This window comes from Tetrahymena thermophila, assembly GCF_000189635.1.
Source record: "Tetrahymena thermophila SB210 genomic scaffold scf_8254550, whole genome shotgun sequence".
In the NCBI taxonomy this organism is placed as follows: domain Eukaryota; phylum Ciliophora; class Oligohymenophorea; order Hymenostomatida; family Tetrahymenidae; genus Tetrahymena; species Tetrahymena thermophila.
The window spans coordinates 173,728-192,263 of NW_002476321.1; the positions used below are offsets into that span (position 1 = coordinate 173,728).

The 18,536-nt window shown below is 22.3% G+C and overlaps 6 protein-coding genes across 6 annotated transcripts; 4 read left to right on the forward strand and 2 right to left on the reverse strand. All coding sequences in view use genetic code 6, as the record gives it.

Annotated features, from left to right (window-relative positions):
* Positions 1-338: 338 nt before the first annotated feature.
* On the reverse strand, positions 339-2,094 carry TTHERM_00924270 (hypothetical protein). Its single transcript, XM_001021208.2, has 7 exons — positions 1,957-2,094; positions 1,715-1,865; positions 1,262-1,639; positions 1,102-1,135; positions 720-1,039; positions 562-670; positions 339-506 (listed from the first exon to the last, which is right to left on the reverse strand). The coding sequence occupies exons 1-7, from the start codon at positions 2,013-2,015 to the stop codon at positions 382-384; spliced, it is 1,176 nt and encodes a 391-aa protein (XP_001021208.1). The 5' UTR covers positions 2,016-2,094; the 3' UTR covers positions 339-381.
* A 340-nt stretch (positions 2,095-2,434) lies between these two features.
* On the reverse strand, positions 2,435-6,391 carry TTHERM_00924280 (hypothetical protein; the record flags this gene model as incomplete). Its single annotated transcript, XM_001021209.2, has 15 exons — positions 2,435-2,768; positions 2,826-2,923; positions 2,976-3,071; positions 3,124-3,187; positions 3,535-3,640; positions 3,704-4,047; positions 4,103-4,344; positions 4,523-4,941; positions 5,215-5,300; positions 5,359-5,530; positions 5,589-5,753; positions 5,807-5,878; positions 5,937-6,167; positions 6,231-6,328; positions 6,378-6,391. The coding sequence occupies 15 exons, from the start codon at positions 6,389-6,391 to the stop codon at positions 2,435-2,437; spliced, it is 2,541 nt and encodes an 846-aa protein (XP_001021209.2).
* Positions 6,392-6,638: 247 nt separating this feature from the next.
* On the forward strand, positions 6,639-7,504 carry TTHERM_00924290 (hypothetical protein; the record flags this gene model as incomplete). The annotated part of the gene is made up of 5 exons (XM_001021210.3): positions 6,639-6,668; positions 6,721-6,787; positions 6,842-6,954; positions 7,019-7,210; positions 7,271-7,504. 5 exons carry the CDS (start codon positions 6,639-6,641, stop codon positions 7,502-7,504), a joined length of 636 nt encoding a protein of 211 aa, XP_001021210.2.
* A 632-nt stretch (positions 7,505-8,136) lies between these two features.
* TTHERM_00924300 (hypothetical protein) lies at positions 8,137-10,143 on the forward strand (the record flags this gene model as incomplete). The annotated part of the gene is made up of 5 exons (XM_001021211.2): positions 8,137-8,392; positions 8,489-8,835; positions 8,901-8,946; positions 9,006-9,165; positions 9,420-10,143. 5 exons carry the CDS (start codon positions 8,137-8,139, stop codon positions 10,141-10,143), a joined length of 1,533 nt encoding a protein of 510 aa, XP_001021211.2.
* A 1,042-nt stretch (positions 10,144-11,185) lies between these two features.
* Positions 11,186-16,524, forward strand: TTHERM_00924310 (hypothetical protein; the record flags this gene model as incomplete). The annotated part of the gene is made up of 12 exons (XM_001021212.2): positions 11,186-11,348; positions 11,495-12,047; positions 12,115-13,708; positions 13,764-13,826; positions 13,894-14,300; positions 14,364-14,807; positions 14,860-15,292; positions 15,355-15,521; positions 15,596-15,966; positions 16,027-16,185; positions 16,243-16,374; positions 16,421-16,524. The coding sequence occupies 12 exons, from the start codon at positions 11,186-11,188 to the stop codon at positions 16,522-16,524; spliced, it is 4,590 nt and encodes a 1,529-aa protein (XP_001021212.2).
* Positions 16,525-17,245: 721 nt separating this feature from the next.
* On the forward strand, positions 17,246-18,378 carry TTHERM_00924320 (glutathione S-transferase, amine-terminal domain protein; the record flags this gene model as incomplete). The annotated part of the gene is made up of 3 exons (XM_001021213.4): positions 17,246-17,540; positions 17,590-17,951; positions 18,018-18,378. Coding segments are annotated over 3 exons (897 nt in total), but the record flags the coding sequence as incomplete, so codon positions are not given.
* Between the last annotated feature and the right edge of the window lie 158 nt (positions 18,379-18,536).

Genomic DNA, 18,536 nt, shown 5'->3' on the forward strand with positions numbered 1-18,536 from the left:
TTTATTTTTAGTAATAGAAATCACAAAAAGGTTAGTGTAACATTCATTATTTCTATTTAAAATGTATACTTGTAAATATAGTAGGAATTAGAGATTGGATATAAAGGATAATGACTAAAATAAAATAAATTTTATACATATATATTTAAATGTATTTTTGTAATCAGATTTATTTTCATATTTTTTAAACTGGTGCAGCTCAAAGTCAAGATTTAATTATTGATAAAAATAAAAAAAAATATTTTATATTAAATTATGTTTACTCAAAATTAACATTTTATGTTTTTAGTATTATAAACAAAATTCATATTGATAATTATTGTTAAAATTACTAAAAATTAGTTTAAATTGTTATAAATTTTTATGATAATTTAAATTTTTTCATATTTTATTTTTTTCATTATAAATTAGCATTTCTTCAATAACTTTTTTGAGTAATTCTCTTCTTTATTCTTTTAGTCTTTGCTTTTTAGTGTCTACTTTCTCATTGAAATATTCAGGGAAATCTAAATTATATTAAATATTTAATTAATAAACTTTAAATTATAAATAATTGATTACTCTTTAAAACTATTTTTCTATCGGCATCGTATAATACTTTATCTCCAGTTAAATTAAAACCAAATCTTCCTTTTGTAATAACTGTTGATTTTTCTTTTATTTCAGGTAGCTATTTTTATATTCATTTTTTTAATTCATAAATATTAATTTAAAATTACTTATTAATCCTTTAGTAATCTATTAATTTCTAAGTCTTAGTTAAATTCTTTAATTGTCTTTATGTTTGGGTCAGATTGCTAATGCTCATTGAAATTTAGCTTGATTTCTTTTTAGAAAGTTTTTGTTTAAAGTCCTTCAAGTTTAGAGAACATAGTATCTATACTATGAAGCTTTTTGCTTTCTAAAGTAGAGTGGTTGTTGAATTAACTTTAAAGATCAGGAGTAATAGAGTTGAATCCAAATGACTTTTAACTAAAACTTTTGACTTTTGAAGTATATCTTTATTAGCTAATAACATCATCTACTTTCATTTTTTGTTCTAATTTAAATAATTAAAACAATTGATTAACTAACTAACTTACTAACTAATTATAATTCTACTTGATTTATTTTCTGCATTTTCTTCTTCTTGTTTCTTTTATAAATATTTAAAATAAATAAATAAATAAATACATTTTCTAGTGATCAAATTACATTAATTTATTGAAATAACCTTATTATTCGCACATAAAAAAATGAAATAAATTAAGAATTTTATTACTCTTTAATTTTCTTTTTCTATATCCTAGTGTTTTTGCAAAGTCTTAAGTAAATTTTGTTTCTACTTTTCAAATAGGTCGTTATCTTTCTCCTAATAATGAGATATGAACGATACTTTTAAATTCTAGGCTTTTTCACCTCCATAATTAAATAAACTAGAATTAGTAGTGTTATCAAATTTAACTAAACTTTCGCACTTTTTAATAAAATTTCGCTTTTCTCTATTCAGTTTAAATTCATATTTTTGATTCTGATATGGTTGCGTTCTTGGACATGGAAATTAAGTATATCCTTAAAATTTATCATTCTATGGAGTATATAATGCTTTTTGAGACTGATAATTTTTAGACTTTACTTTAAAAGGCATATACTATGCATCCTTTTTATTTATTTTAAATAAATAAATTATGAAACTATTCTATTTAAATTGATTTTAATTGAATTAAAATAATACTCCGTTTGCTGCAGCTACTCTCTAATCATGATTAACTTATCCAGTCAAATTAACATTAAATTTTTTTATGTATTCTCCAGTTTTATTAACTCTCTTTTTCTCTCCTGTAACATTATTAAGTAAATAATGTTTTCCAGTATCCATATCATACCTGTTTTTTACAAATCCATGAATAAAAATACTGTCCTCTTATATTCACTATATGCAAATAAATCTGCTTAATCATGTATTAAATTTCACACCATAATGAGACCGACTAAGGTTCTTTTTGCTTATCTCCTTAACTTTATGTTTTCTCCATTTTACTAAAATTTAAAAGAATAAGTAAACTTTGTAAATTTATTGGCTTTAATTAAATAAATATATAACTCTCAAAAAATATTAAATATTGCACACTTAATTCATATCTAAAAAAATTAATCTACGAATATATAAATAGTTAAAACGTCGTACTTAAATGAATTAATGAATAATATTATTTTAAATAGTTTTAATGTTTTTACTCATTTCAAATAATTTATAAAATAATTTATTTCTAAGAGATATTTTTAATTTTATTAAAATGATTTATATCACAAAAAAGTCATAATAAATTTGTTAATTTATCACATGCTTTAATTTAATAATAGATCATTTTTTTAAGGATACTTAGATTTGACTTGTTCAACATTCTAAAAATCTTTTATTTAAACTTCTTCAGCAAGCTAATCTAGTGATTTTTCACATACTTTAATTTAATAATAGATCACTTTTTTAAGAATATTTTGATTTAGCTTGTTCAACATTTTAAAAATCCTAAAAATCTTTTATTTAAACTTCTTCAGCAAACTAATCGAGTAGTGAATTTTAAAATTAAATTGAAGTATCTAAAATACTTCTTTCAATAGTGTTTTCAAGCATTTTGATTGCTTTATTATATTTTATTTGCTTGCTAAATCCTAAGTTCTAATCAAAATTTTGGTTATTAATTTCCTCTTAAAACAAGTATAAACTAGTTTTTTCAACATTATCAAATATTTTTTATCTTTCTATTTATCTTTGTTTTAAGCATTCGCTGTATATATATTACAATGATAATTAAATTAATATTTAAACAATTTAAATAAAATACTTTTGAACTGTTTTAATTATTAATTTTTTTATTTTATCTTCCATGTTCTTTTCCTTTAGTTATTTTTCTTTTTGCATTATTTATATTACTTTTATATCCTTTTTAGCATAAATAGAATATTAGATATAAATTATTTAATAATTTATTTACTTGAACTTTCTTTTAAGATTCTACTGAATCTTTAATATCTTGATTCCTGGCTTGAGCAAGGGCTCTTTTATAGTTTATCATATTATTTTAATCAACCTAAAAATAAAAAATAAAATATTTTTATAATTTAAAAACAAAATTTAATTACCTCCTTTAGTTTTATTAAGGCATTATGTCTTTCTACGTTTAATATTTTGTTGTATTCTTTTAATCTTTATATTTGTATAAAAATAATGTTTATTTTTTATCAAATATTAACTATACTTTATTTAATAAAATTTTTAATTTTAAAATAAATTCAAATTCTCAAACAGTTAAAAAAGCTTTAAAACTATACTTAAATCAGAAAGTAAAATAATATCCTTAAATGTTAGAAATACAAGAATAATTGTAAATAATTAATATTTAGATAATTTAAGGTTATTTAATTCAATTAAAATAAACATATTTTACCCAAATTCCTAAAAATAGCTAGATAGAATAAATAACAATATAATTGCATGAAAAGTTTTAAATTTATATTTAAATAAAGAGTTTTTGACAAATAGAAAATGTTTACTTTATTTCTTCATTCAACTTCTTTGTATTATTATTATAGCTCTTCTCTCTTTCTAAGAGCTCAAGCTTTTTTTAAAGTATTTTTGCTTTTCTTTCTCTTTCTTTCTCTATTTTATTATAATATTTTAATAATATTTTTGAAAGGAGAAAAACAAACTAAACTATTTTACCTAACTAAAATTACTCTACTTTTTCTAATTTAAATAGTAATTTGTTTATTTAATTTGAATGATCTTGAATTTTTAATCTTTAGGCATAATTCATAGTTTCTTATTCTTTCATATTAAATTTAACAATTTTATCTTGCTTCATTCTTAATAAAGCTTCTTGTCTTTACTTTGCTAAAATTTCATCTTCTATCAAATTATCTTATATTTTTACTCTTAAATTATAATCTTCTTCCATTTTAATTCTTTATTTCTCTTAGGTATCTAAAGACTTTTCATAATATTTTTAAGATTACTATTTTATCAGCATTTCTCTCTCATTTTTGAGCCTTTAAATTCTTTCATCACTTTTGTATGAATATTTTTTATTTAAATTTTAAATATACCATCAATAATTTTTACATTTCTTCATGTTTCCTTGTGATTTTTTAAATTTTATTGTATAGACTATATTTATTTGTTACTTCAGCTTAAAAGCACTTCTCTTATTTTTATAATTTTTTATTTTAAATTTCTTAGCTTTTTGAAAACGCTTCTTCTTTCAGCTATTATATTCGTTGTTCAGCAAGCTAGTCTTTTCTTTTTATATACTCAGCCTGATTTTCTCTCATTTACTCCTATTTTATAATTTCTAGGGCTTTTTTCTTTTAAAATTGTTAATTAAAGCAAAAACTTAAAGCATATTATTGTATTAATTTAAATATTAAAGTGCTACTAAATTTAATTAAAGCTATTTTAGATTTTATTTAACTAATTTTTTAAATATTAATTTAAATTGAACTTCTTAAAAGTAATAATAATTTTAATTATAAGTTTGCTTACCTAAATGAGCTGCTTTTGTTTATCAAATTTCTTTAGCTCTTTTTCTAAATCAGAAGAAAAAGTATCATTAACTGATGGTAATGTTTAGAGCATTCTAACCATATTGAAGTCTTTGTAGCTTTGCATTAACGAAGAATTAATAATATTTGAGTATCTTACCATACTTGGACTAAGAGATTTTGATTTTTCTCCCATAATTGAAATGGTAGCTTAAATTTTACGAAGATTTCTATTAGTTGATTAAACAAACTAGTTATAATCATCTTAAGTAAAAAGCTATTTAGAAGAACCTTATTATATAGAAGCACTTCCTATATAAAATGAGGAAGGACTTGATTACTTAGACTAATCAATAAGCTTTTTTCCATCTAAGACTTTAATTATTTCATCTCTTTTTTTAGAAATCCTAATAACTAGTTCTTTATAAAATAATGAAAAATTAATTGAATGAATTTTAATTTAATTATTCTATTCTGTCTGTCTTGTTTTACTTTAAATGAAATAAATAAAATTATTATAAAAAGTAAACTACAATTTATCTAAAAAGAATTTATTTTTTTTGAAAAAATTAAATTATATTTATTTATTTTGAAAAAATTAAATTATATTTTTTTATTTATTTCAAGAATAAAATAAAGATCTAATTTATATTGAAATTTATTTTTTATATTTTCAAAATGAAAATAATTTACTTGCAAGTTTTTTTTTAAGACAACTTTATTTGAGATTTTCGATAGGATCATCTACTTCTTCTTTTAATACTTCGTCTTTTAATTTACTTGATTAACGTTAAACAAAATTTAACTTTAAATATATGTTTTTAATTCTAGGTTTACTTATAATCTAAAAAATCCTTTTGAATTCCTAACTAAAATATTGATTCCTGCGTTCTAGGAGATTTTAAAGCTAATTCAAATCTTCCAACTTCTTGGACATAAAGTAATATTTTTTCTGTGTTAGTATCAACTTTAAAACAGAAATTTTTTTTATTTAAATTAATTCCCTGCTCTTTTAAATAAGAAAAAAACCTTTTATCACTAATTATTTGTTTATTAAAATATTTTACACTTGTCTTCCTTTTTGGTTCGCTTGCAGAAATAATTTGTCTTATCTTTTTTCTCAAGTGATTGAATAGAAGAATTACTTTGAAATTATTTTTATAGTTCATCTATGCTTTTTTATTCTATATACTAACTAAAAGAAGGAGAGTTTTGTCCAGTTAGTGTGGGTCCTATTTGTAATAATTTGAATTAACCCATATTATAAAAGTGATAATATATTTACTTTATTTTAACATTTATGCCTAGATATTAGGGAATAGCATATAATTCAAATTCTTCTAAGATTAAGGAGATGCTTAAATAATATTTATTTTATTTAGATTTAACTTGATAAAAATGAATAAATTTCATACCATTAATTTCACTTTAAGATTATTTTGGAGATTAATTAGTATTTGGAGGGATATTTAAGTTAGCATTATTGTTAGGAGTTTTTTGTTTTGGTATTGAAGAAACCATTGAATTTTCATCATCTTCAATTTTTTTCTCACTTTTTTAATCGTCTTCATTTGACTATATATCACTTAAGGTTAATTAGTCCTCTTCCTCTTCTACAGGCTGCAAATCTATCTCTATATTTGGCACTAATTATTTAATTTATAAAAATTAATTTATGAATAGGACATAAAAATAAATTAAGAATCTACATTATATTTATGACATATCACTTGAATAAGAAGTATTAGCATAATTTTTTTCTCTAAATCCCTTGTTGGATATGCTTTACAAGCTAGTTTATTCTTCCCTTTAATAAAAACAAATTATAAGTGAAAAATTAAATCAAATAAAAATACGCAGCATCAGTCATCTCTGTTTTGTTTCTACTATTTTTTGTTCTACTTTTCAATAATAAAATTATGTCTTTTCTTCTAAAAAAACTGATAAATTTGCTAAATATTAAGTTCAAAACAGATTATCATTCAAAATTGAGTTTTTTATAAATTATGAATAGGATTTTTTTACTTATTAAATTTTTAAGATAGATTCTAAGTATTTATTAAATTAAGAGTACCCTCTCTATCTACATACCTACCAATCCTTTCTGAAAAATAAAAATGGGACAAAAAGAATCTATTCACCATCATGTAAAAACTTTAAAATTTCAGGCAATTACATTTAAAATAAATATGAAAAAAGATATTGTTGTACGGACAATCTGGCCACGGAAAAACTAATTTTCTCTATGACAATTTTTTAAATGGAAGTAAATCATATTTTTGAATATCTGCAAAACTTATTAAAAATTTGTGATTATTAGAGTGGGAAGAAGAATAAAAAAAGGTTGAATCGTCATTAGGATATAATTTCGAATTAATAACTACACTTTAAGATTAAAATTATGGTGTATGGGATATATCAGGTCATCCTGAAGTAATTATTTTTTGATAAAATAACATATTCCATTTTAAGGTAAAATTCTATTAATGTAAACTAGTTTATAGACATGCAGGATCTATTTCTGAAAACGATTCCATTTACGGGGATTATGTATATAATTAGACCTAAATATCATTTAGGAAGCCTTGTTGAAGATAAATTAAAAGAAATAGGATAAGCAAGGCAATAAATATTTTACTTAACTAATCATAAAAACTTTACAAATAAATTTATTCTTATTGTATTAAATGTAATTAAATATTTTCAAAACGTTCATATTTCAATATAGTTTTTAAAAACTTAATAAAAGATTGAAGAAGAGTAACTGACAGCAAGCGGTGATGGGGATGTATCTGCTGAAACATTAGAACTATTAATTGATGAGATAAAAGAATTAATTAAATATGATTAAATTTAAGTACAATAAAAAGGTATCATTATTATGGATAGAGGCTTTTCTTATACTAAATTATGGGAAAAGGTTGGCTCTCTAATATAAGGAGTTAAAGCTATAGAAAAAAAGAAAGATCAATAAAAAGATTGATTCTATAAAATGCTATAAATAAATAATTTATAAATTTTGTTATGTATTTTTTTTACTTAAAATTATTATTAATTATTTTTAAGTAATTTTAAAATTACAAATAAAATTGTTAAGATAAATTAAGAAGTAGAAATTTTTTTTTAAATAAGAAATCAAAGTAGTTTTAAAAATTAAATTTCTATCAATTTTTGTAGAATAAATTATTTTAAAATTAATTAAATGTGAACAAAATAATATTAATTGAATGAATAAGAGTTGTTACATAAAAAATAAATATTTAGTTTTCTTAAAATTTATAATTTTTAAAAGGCATCAAAATACTTATTTTTATTTATAATTTTTTACAGTTTCAACCATAATAAACAATAAATAAATAGATTGAATGAAAATTTCAACTAGAAAATATTAATGAATGGTAAAAATTAATTAGATTTCTCAATAAGCTATTTGTAAAATTAGAACTAAAAAAATCACTTATTATTAGTTTTACTCTAATTTGATATAATGCTATATCTTTCAAGTAAAAACTTTTAAATCAATAATTCAAACGCTAGAAAGAATTACTATTTTAGCACTCTATTCTATTTTATAATAAATCCAAGCAACAAAAAAGCATTTAACTTGTAAATATTATGTATAGATAAATACCAACTGTTAATAAAATATGCCAAAAGAGGATAATTGGTCAGGATCAAGTTAGGCTCGAAAATCGTCTTAGAAATATTTAGGCATAGGTTGATACATCATCTCCTTAGACATATGAATATGGGAATTTAGCAAATAAGAAAAAAAATTAAATAATGGAAAGTTAATATATAGAGATCGAAAGGGAAAATAAGATTTTATTGGAAAAGATAACAAAAGTAATGAGCAAGGATCCGTTACAAAGTAAAATTTTGTCAAAAATGTTAACATTAATCAATTGATAAACAAACAAAACATATGTATGACCTTAGTTGTTAATTAATATTTTTCTAAATCTAGAAACAGTTCAATAATAGTAATAGATTATACATCATAATTAAATGATATAAAATAAAAAGAGCTTAAATGCTGCATAGAGAAAAAGAGAACTAGTCAAAATAACTGTAGAGAATTAAAATTTTTTGAAGAGACTGAAAGGAATGAAAAGTACTTATGAATAGAAAAAATAAATTAAATCATGGAGTGAACAATAGGAAATATGTAGCAGAATCAGTGAATTTGGTGCTACAAACAGAAAATTAAATTCAAAATCATCTATGTAATCAAGAAGCGTACCTAAGGGAATATAAAATTTAAATGAAAATACTCCTTCATAAAATATTCCAGCATCTGCTAACTTAACCTATGTAAATTATCTCCTATTTGAATACTATTTTTTTCTTATATTAAATATTGAATTTTTAAAATTTAGAGGTCAAGATAAAATTTTGAGACAGCTGAAAACCAGCCTTTAAAGAGTAAGCAAGATTATTTATTACAAAAATATTTTATTGAATTTTATTTAATAAATATTAAGAGAGAATTGGAAGTGGATATTTAGTAAATAACAATAAGCTTCAAAGAAATTTGAGTGGACTATCTAATAGCAATAATATAAATAAGAAAGTTACTCTTTTAAGAAAATCCAAGAAGATTGGCCTTAATTACTACTTGATAGAAATTATTTTAGAGGATGGGTAAATAGATTTGATTTATGTGCAATAATTAAAACATTTGTTTTTTACATTCTTTTGAGTCCTTTTTCAATAGCTTTTAGTCTATAAAATTGGCATAACAATATTTATTAAAATAGATCTATGTATATCAAAGATTTTAAATTATTATGTTCAAAAAATGTACTAATTAATAAATTTAAATACTTTTGAAAAAATGAAAATTAAAAAAATTTATTTAAATTTAAGAGATATTTAAAATAATTTATAAAAAATAGATTGTTTAAAATAATTGCAGATGATGCTGAGAATCCAACAAGAAAGGTATTAGAAATGAGTGAAAGTGATGGTACTAAAATATTAAAGAAGTATTTTGGAAATTCGCTGGATTAAATGCTTGAGAGTATCTGGATAACTGATAAAATATTCATAAGAGGGTTAGAAATGTTTACAACAGAAGAATCTTATCAGTCTAAAAATAGCAATAACAAATCTCAATCTCCTTCTCCTCATAAAAATTAATATATAAATAAAACTTAACCTGATGAGAAACATAGATTGGTAGCACCTATTAAAAAGTCAGCTTCTAATAAATCCTTAAATGCAGAAAATACTAAAATATATAATAAATAATTATCTAATCCTATGTAGATAATTGAATAGCCAGATTAGGAGTCTGTAGATATGTCAAATAGCAATCTAATTAATTCAAAGCTCTATAGTAATAATAATAGAAAATTAAATTAGAAATCAGTTACTGAAGGGGATTAGTTTGAATAAAGCAAAGAACAGTAAAGCTTTAATAAAAATGATCAACAAAACGAAAGCTAAATTCATTAGAATAGTTAGAAAATTGATGAAGATGGATTTAATGAATATGGCGACGAAGATTATGATGATAATGAGAGTGAAAATATCAGAAAAATAAAAAATTAAGAAGGAAACAGTAATGAAGAAATATAAGAACTAAATCATTCATAGAATATTAATAATGATTTTTGAGTTAATAAATAAACAAAAATTAAATATTTCAAATATTTAAAAAGAATAAAATTAGTCCATTCTAGCAATCACACTTATTAATTAATTAACTAAATAAATAAATAACAAACAAACTTCAACTATATTTATTCTTAAAAAATACCTACACTTAATTGTTGATATATAATAAATTTATTTATTTAAATGTAAATCTATTATATGTGGAAGACAAATCTTAATCTTTTTGGAAAGTTAAAAAATTCCTTTAAAAAATAAAGATTTTTTTATCAGTATCAAATAAAGAAATTATTTTTTTTATGTTGCTTCATTGTTTTATTTAAGAAATAAATTACTATGCAAATCTATTATATGCAGAAGACTTTTCTTAATCTTTTAGAAAAATTGAAAATTAATTTTAAAAATAAAGATTTGTTTATAAGTATCAAATAAAGAAATTAATTTTTATATGTTGATTCTTGGTTTTATTTGAGAAATGAATTATTTATTTATTTTTTCAAAAAAGGAAATTTAATTGTTTTGTAAAATAAATTCATATTTGTTTTATTAACTCTAAAAAATATTTCATATAAAAATATATTTAATTTATTGAAAATGAACAGCTTCTTTTTAACTAGATAAATTGTTTCATAAAAAACAATGATTTGAGAACATGAAATAACTATTGAATATTTATTATTTTTATTTGCTTTTCTAAGTTTGAAAAAAGAAATATGAATTGAGAAATATAGCAGTTAAAATATACAAATGAATTTTTAAAAGATTAAATATCCTTAGAAAAAAGATTTAAATATGAATAAAAATAGCTATTAAATCAATAATTAATTTATCATTTCGCAATTACTAACATAAATTAAATGAATAATACAGTGCAAAATCTAATTAATTAATAATTCAAACAAAAATTTCTAATTAAAGAATAGCAATCAAAATAACTCATTCAGTATACCAATAAAAAATAATAACAAAATAAATAATAATTTGAGTAACAATTATATTAGTAATTAGGTAGAATCCATAAAAATATCATTTCTTTTATTTATAAATGGGATAGGAAATATCATCTCCCATCAAATGCGCAGGGGATGACAACATTAAGCATGAATAATATTTAGAGAAGATAGATCCAAGCGGTGAACAAAAGCTAATGCACATGTATAAATATGCTTCAACTCCCTAAAATTCCACATAAAAATCTATTTTAACATGTAATTATTAATAATTTAGTTTTAATTCATAGCTTTGATTAATATTTGTTAACCTGAATTATTTGTTAAAATTATTTTCTAATTTTTTAATCACAAGCTTTTATTAGATTAAATAAATTTTTTTATATTAAATAAACCACATATAGTTAACCCTGATGAGCAATCAGTTCAAGAAAAAGTAGATTAAAAAATTTTTTAAGTTCCAATCAGTTTCCGAAAAGAAGAGGATAGCATAGATAAAATTAATGAATCACCAGTTAAAAGCAGTAAATAATATTTTACTCATGAAGAGTTAGAAGAGGAGGAAAAGGTAAAGAAAACTTCACCAGTGCAAGCAAATAAATAATACTCTTAGACAGCTAAAAATTCTCCTATTAGCAAAAGCCCTCTTACTAGTGTTGCTAATAAGTAGTTAAATTAATCACCACTAAGCAAAATGCTTGAAGATTTAGAAGTTAAGAGAAAAAGGCATTAAGAAATTTAAAATATGGGATACCCAAAAGGATTTTCTCCTACTAAATTAGAGATGATCTAAGAGCTTATGGCTCCTAAATACTAATAAGAAGATAATCAAAGATCAACTGCTCAGAGAAAGAGAACACCTGAATAATCAGATTAATTTGTCAGTAAATTATTATAAAAAGGTGAAGAGATCAAGTTAAAACACCAAGCTTTGTAAGAATAGCAATTAAACAAAGAGTAAATAAAATATTTTATTATTTATATTTGTTAAAAATTAATTAATTTTATGGTTGTTAAAATTTAGATTTAGTGAATGCACTTTTTAGCCAACTCTTGAAAAATCTTCAAATTTATATAATAGTGGAATTTTTAATTCTAGGACATTGCAATCATAAGCTAGCAATGCAAATTTATAGCGATCAATATAAGATTAGAGTAACTACTAATATACATCTTCTATTCAGTAGCCAGATTTATAATAATAGAACTATTTTTCTTAGCCTCACTAGCAACAAAATAGACCTTAAATTATTTAAGATCACTTGAAAAGTAGTTTTGGAAACAATTAAATTAATTAATAAGCACAAAAATAATAATAGTAATATTAGTAGTATGTTGAAAAGTTGTAGCAAACATATTTTTAATAGCCTTAGCCTCATGAATAATAATAGTAAAAAATTGAAAAATAGCTTTAATTTAAAATGCCAGAAACATAATCTTTCTAATAACCATACCAAAACTAATAATCTGCCAATAATTTAAGTAGAAATGTTCCTTATTCATTGCAAAATTCTCCATAGAACAATAAAAGCACTGTTGAAAATTCATAGGTATCTAATTATAGAGATAGTACTCCAAAAACAAAAAAAAGTTCTATAAGCAAACTTTCTTAAATATCGAAATAAAAGTTAACTTCTCCTTAGAGTGTTACTTGGTAGAAAGATATTTCTCCTAGATCTACCCTCAGCAATTAATATTCCTATCGTACACCTAATAGTGTAAAGTCTCCTTCATCATCACAGTAGATTTAAAAAAACTAGTCTAATTTGAGAAAAATAATTTAAGAAAGCAATAACTCACCAAGAATAAATTAAAAATTATTCCACAAGAAGGATGAGAATTAAAGTTAGAATGAAGGTAGCAGCTTTATGCAGAATGCAATTAATAAATCCAACAACTTTAATTAAAATTTACCTGCAGCTACTGATAATAATAGTCATGCTAAATATGATAACTTTGAACTTAATAATTTTAAAGTCAACTAAGATAAAAACGTTTTAAAATAAGCTAATTAAAATTTTATATCAAATCATGTTCCTAATATAAATAACAACCTAACAAGTTATTAAGTGCCAGATAAATTTAATTACTAAGCTAAAAGCAATGCCCAATCAAAAACTCCAATTCATATGAAAAATTAAGACTTTATCAACTATTCAAAATCTTAACAGACTTCACCTAAAAATTATTCATTCCAAGACTAATTACACGATAATCAAAATTAATTGCCTAAATAAAGTTAGGTGGACTTTACTTATCCAATCAATTTAAGTTCTTATAATAATAACAGCAACAATATAAGCTAGTTTGCTTAGGCCAAAGCTACTCCTACTTCTAATCTATTATTGGTTCCCACCAATACAAGCTAAAACAATCTATCAAAAAATCCAGCATAACTGAGTAATGATGATTCAAACCATTGGAGATAAAAAGAGTTGTTTTATCCTTAAATTGATGATTATCAGTATAAACAGACTAAAAATAGTAAAATATTAGAGTAGAGCTATGCAAGCTTGAACCCTAATAATAATAGTCTGACAGCAAGATCAAGATCTTGGAAGCAATTTTTAGATGATTAAAATAAATTTTCAGATGTGAAAGAGCTAAATATTTAGCATGTAAAATATTGGCAATTTACGAATTTAAATTAATACATTTTTATATTTAATTTAGTCAAGGGTGAATATAGAATCAACAACAACAGCAGACTTTGTTTATAAACCTGAAATATCTAAGGTATACTAATTAAAGCAGCTTTATTTTGTTTATTTATTTATGAATAAATAATAACTTAAAAATATAGAAATCAAAACAAATTAATTCAAGTAAATTGTCTGGAGATAGTGATGTTTTCAAAAGACTGAATAATTTAGTTACAGAAAGTGTGAAAAAGAAGTATGGCTTAGAGAATGAGAAAACCCCAGAAAAATCTAGAGGAAATTCTACAAATAGAATTCATAGATCTCCTGAATAATAAGATTAGTTATATAATAGACTTTACGAAGATGCTTCCGTAAGAAAGGAAAAGAATAAACAGCTTTCAGATGAAGTTTTTACATCAATTACTGCCAGTACCAAACCTTCTATAGCAGCTTAAAGGATGAATGATTACTGCTTAGCTTAAAAATTTGTTAAGGACTTTGAAGAAGAGCTAAGCCATGTAGTAAATTCAGAATCCGTGCCACATTCATATTCCCTAAATTATAATTAGTAATTTCCCAATTAATTTTAACTTGATATTTATATAGTTATAATTTTGAATTTAATTATTAGAGTGTAAGACCTTACCAAGAGATTAAGATTTATAAGTGACAAGAGTTATATAGACTCCTTTAACTATGCAAAGGAAAGAGCTTTACTAAATGATCTGTGGATTATTATGAATGGTCAGATTAACAATGGTGTTAGAAGCAGAAATCTATTATTATTCTTTTTTGCTGTTCATGGAATTAACATCGACTTGCCAATAATTACAAGTGAAATGCTCAATAATAGTGTTTATATTTAAAATGTATCAGCCTAAAAAATCAATATATAAATTTCAGATATCAAACCTGCAGATAAATTGAGTCCAGATTGTGAACAATATCTAAATACTTTTGGAACTGGAAATCCATAAATTAAGTCATAAGTGATACCTTCTTTCCACAATATATCAAGTGATTAAAAACCCATTCAGAATCAAAAAAACAACTCTAGCATATAATCTACACTAAAGTAAATTTTAACTTTAAAAAATTAATTTAAAAAAAATATTTTGACTTATTAGTAAAATAGAAACACCTTTTAATCCTGTTTCGAATTCAGCATTAACTCCTCGAAATAGTAATTCGCTTTAAAATAATTAGGTAGAGTAAAGCTAGTAAGAAACTTCAACATTTATACCTCCAAATGCTTGCAAAAATATGTAAATAGGAACTTTTGATCCAATTTAAAATTGGTCAATATCTCCCAGCGATGTTAAAATGATATAAAATCAGTTTAAGCTATGGTATTTAAATAGATTACATTAAACAAAAAATAAAGATTAGCTCAGTAGCAATAATTAAGAGTAGCCTTTTTCTCCCAGAAATGGTGTAAACGGGCAATCTTAAATTCTTCATAAATCACAGTCATTTATTTCTCCATACAAAAATAAGAATACTGAATAATTAGCAACTAACCACAGACAAAGAATGATTTAAATTGCCAATGTTGAAGAAGTATTTTATAAATATTTTTTCAAGTAAATTTAAAAATTAACTTTTTTAAAAAATAAATTAAGATACCTTTGTAAAGCAATTTATCAAATGCTGATATTCAAAATGCCAGGAGACTTGCTTAAATAAAAATAAATGAAAAAATAAAATAAGAAAAAGAGTAGTAATAACTTAATTAGTGCACTTTCCATCCAGAAACAGTTTCATCCCGCTCTCCTTTCCGTGATAACCAGTAAATATTTTTAAATCATAAATAAATAAATAATTTATTTAATTTAATTGAATTAAATTAAAAAATCTTCAAAGAAATAAATCTGTCTATGAATAATTGTATGATCAAAGAAAGAAAGAACTCAAACGTGATAAATCTAAATAAGAAGTGGAGTATGAAAAAGAATGTGATGAATGCACTTTTAATCCTCAGATAAATACTAATTACAACTCAAACATTAAAAGAAATCAATCTCAATAAATGCAGTAGCCTTATGTTAGAAACGCAGATTTAGCTATTAAAAGAATGAAATAAGCATAAGAAGAGCATTAATTTAAAGAAAAGTATAAATCAAGAGGTTATGAGTTTCCTAAAAGACCAGCAAGTTTACTACCAAATAACAATAGCAACAATGTTTCAAAGTCACCAAGACCTTCTCATAATTAAAAAAATAAATCCATACAAAGTAATTAAATAATCTGAAAAAATTTTTAAAATAAATATTTTAATTAATAAACAAATAAAGTAAATCCTAAGCAAGGTTAGAATCCTATTGAGAAAAACAAATCCAAAAATGTAAATCTACCAAGCGAATATTCAACAATTAATTTTTAAAGTAATGGTTAAGGTGATTCTATCTAATAATTGTATAACAACAATAATGGGACAGATATGGATTATAATTGTATTTAATTAATTAAGAAATTAAGTTTTTATTCTAATTCTATTTAATTATATAAAGAAATGCAGAATTATGAAAAGCCCATCATGCTTTATGTTGATGTCAACCTTGGAGAAAATCAAATGTAAAGGATAGTTGTTCGTGAAGGAGATAAACCTGAATAGTTAACAGATGAATTTATAAAATACTACTGTAAAATAAAAAAAATAATATTTTCAATATTAATTTTTATTTTTAGAATTACCATAGGAAATAAAACCTAAATTAGTTGAATTGCTTGCTTAATAAATAAATTCATATTTATGTTAAGTTGATGAAGACAGGAGAGAAAGTGAATTTTGACTATAAAAAGAAAAGAATGATAGAAAATTAATATTAAAATATATTTAAGTATATAATTTAAGATAGATTTGACTTTAAAATTTCAAAAATAAAAAACTAACTTATTAAGTTAATTAAAAATAGAGTGATTATTTTTAAATTTGTTACAGTATTCTTACTTCTTGTGTATTATATATATATAAGTAATTAATCTTAGTTAGCAATTTCTAAAATATTAACTAATATTCTCATTAGATTTATAGAAAGAGAAAAACAATTGAAATTATCTTATGCTGTTATTTTTATTTTTCTGAAAGATAATGAAATTTTTTCATTCAAAATTCTTAAATTTTCATGAATATTTATCATGATTCAAGTAAAATTACCTTTATAATTTATTAATTATTAATGATACAAAGCTTGCAATATAACTAAAATATTATAATTTTACTTTAAAATATGCAATAATGTGAAAACTAACAACACGTTTTGCTAATGGATGAAGTTTTATCAGGTTGAAAATTAAATTAATTCTTAAAATTAAAAATTTTTTATAAATTCAAAAATTTTAGCTAAGGAATTTATTTTTGTGTACTCTCTAATCTTACTCAACAAATAAAAATTAAGATGTAAAGTAAAAATTATATTTTATGACATCACTTATATCGAATGAATAGCAGAAATAAGATATGATTTGTTTACTCGGTGTTCATTCTTTTGAATTTCCATAAATTTTCCATCTAATTAAACTAAAAAAAAAAATATTGCATTTAATTAGATTATAATAATAATTATTAGAATTAATTGAATTTTAGATTTTAAAAAAAATGGATATTACTGCTACTAACGAACCTGTAAGATTCTACTGCTTTGTTACTTGTCCTTACGCCATCAGGGTAAGAACCGCTTTAGAACTCCTCTAAGTACCATATGAATATAATGAAATTGATCTATTGGTAAATTAATAACTTACTCCTGAGTTCCTAAAAATAAATCCCCTCCATTAAGTACCAGTGATTATTAACAAGCAAGGATAGGTAGATTATAAATATTCTTATAATTAAATGTAATTTATTATTTTATTAGACTATATCAGAAAGCTTGGTCTGCTTAGAGTATCTCAATGATAAATACTAACCTGGCTTGCTTCCTTAAGACAGTTTCTAAAGAGCCCAAATCAGAAAATGGATCACATATTATAGTTCTATTGACGCAAAGAAATGGAGAATTTTAGGTGCTATTAGAAACAAAAATAAAGAAGAAGCTTATCGTATTCTAAATGAAATTTAATAAAATTTAAAATTCTTGTCATCTTAAATTGATTTGCCAATTAGAGTTGAATAAAATTCAAAAACCTTCTTGTTTGGTTCTACTTTTGGGATGGGTGATATTGCTATTCTACCAGTTTTAGATTAAATGATTATATTATTTGAAACTGCATTTGGAAAGTAATTTTATTTTTTAAAATGTTTAATTTTTTGTAAAATAAATATCTAACTTTTTTATTTTTTAAGGCATATTTTAAAAGATAATTTGAATGGAAAAGATGTTGATGCACTAAAAGCACTTTATATTTGGTTTGAAAATACCAAATAGTAACCTGCATACTAAAAGTCAACATACAAGCTTTAGAGTCTACCATAAAATCCTCTAATTGATGAACTTAACTTAAGAAATAACTGGCAATTCGATAAATATTACATAAACTTTGCATAAAGAAAGTTCTTCCCTAGTGGTTAAATCCCAAAATTATGAAAAATGTTCTTGCTAAATACCTATTGATAAAATCATTTTTTTACTAATCAAAATAAATCTATATTAAAATGTAATTTACTTTTTATGTTAATATCCCAAAATAGACACATTTTCTGATATAAATAAACAAAAATCATTAGAAATACTTATTAAAATATTTGATTTGCTACCATATTTTTATGATATGTTTCAATTTCATAAAATTAATTTTTTTTTTTTAATTTTCTTTAAACCATATGAAATTTCATACATCCATATATTAATATTTCTAAAACTAA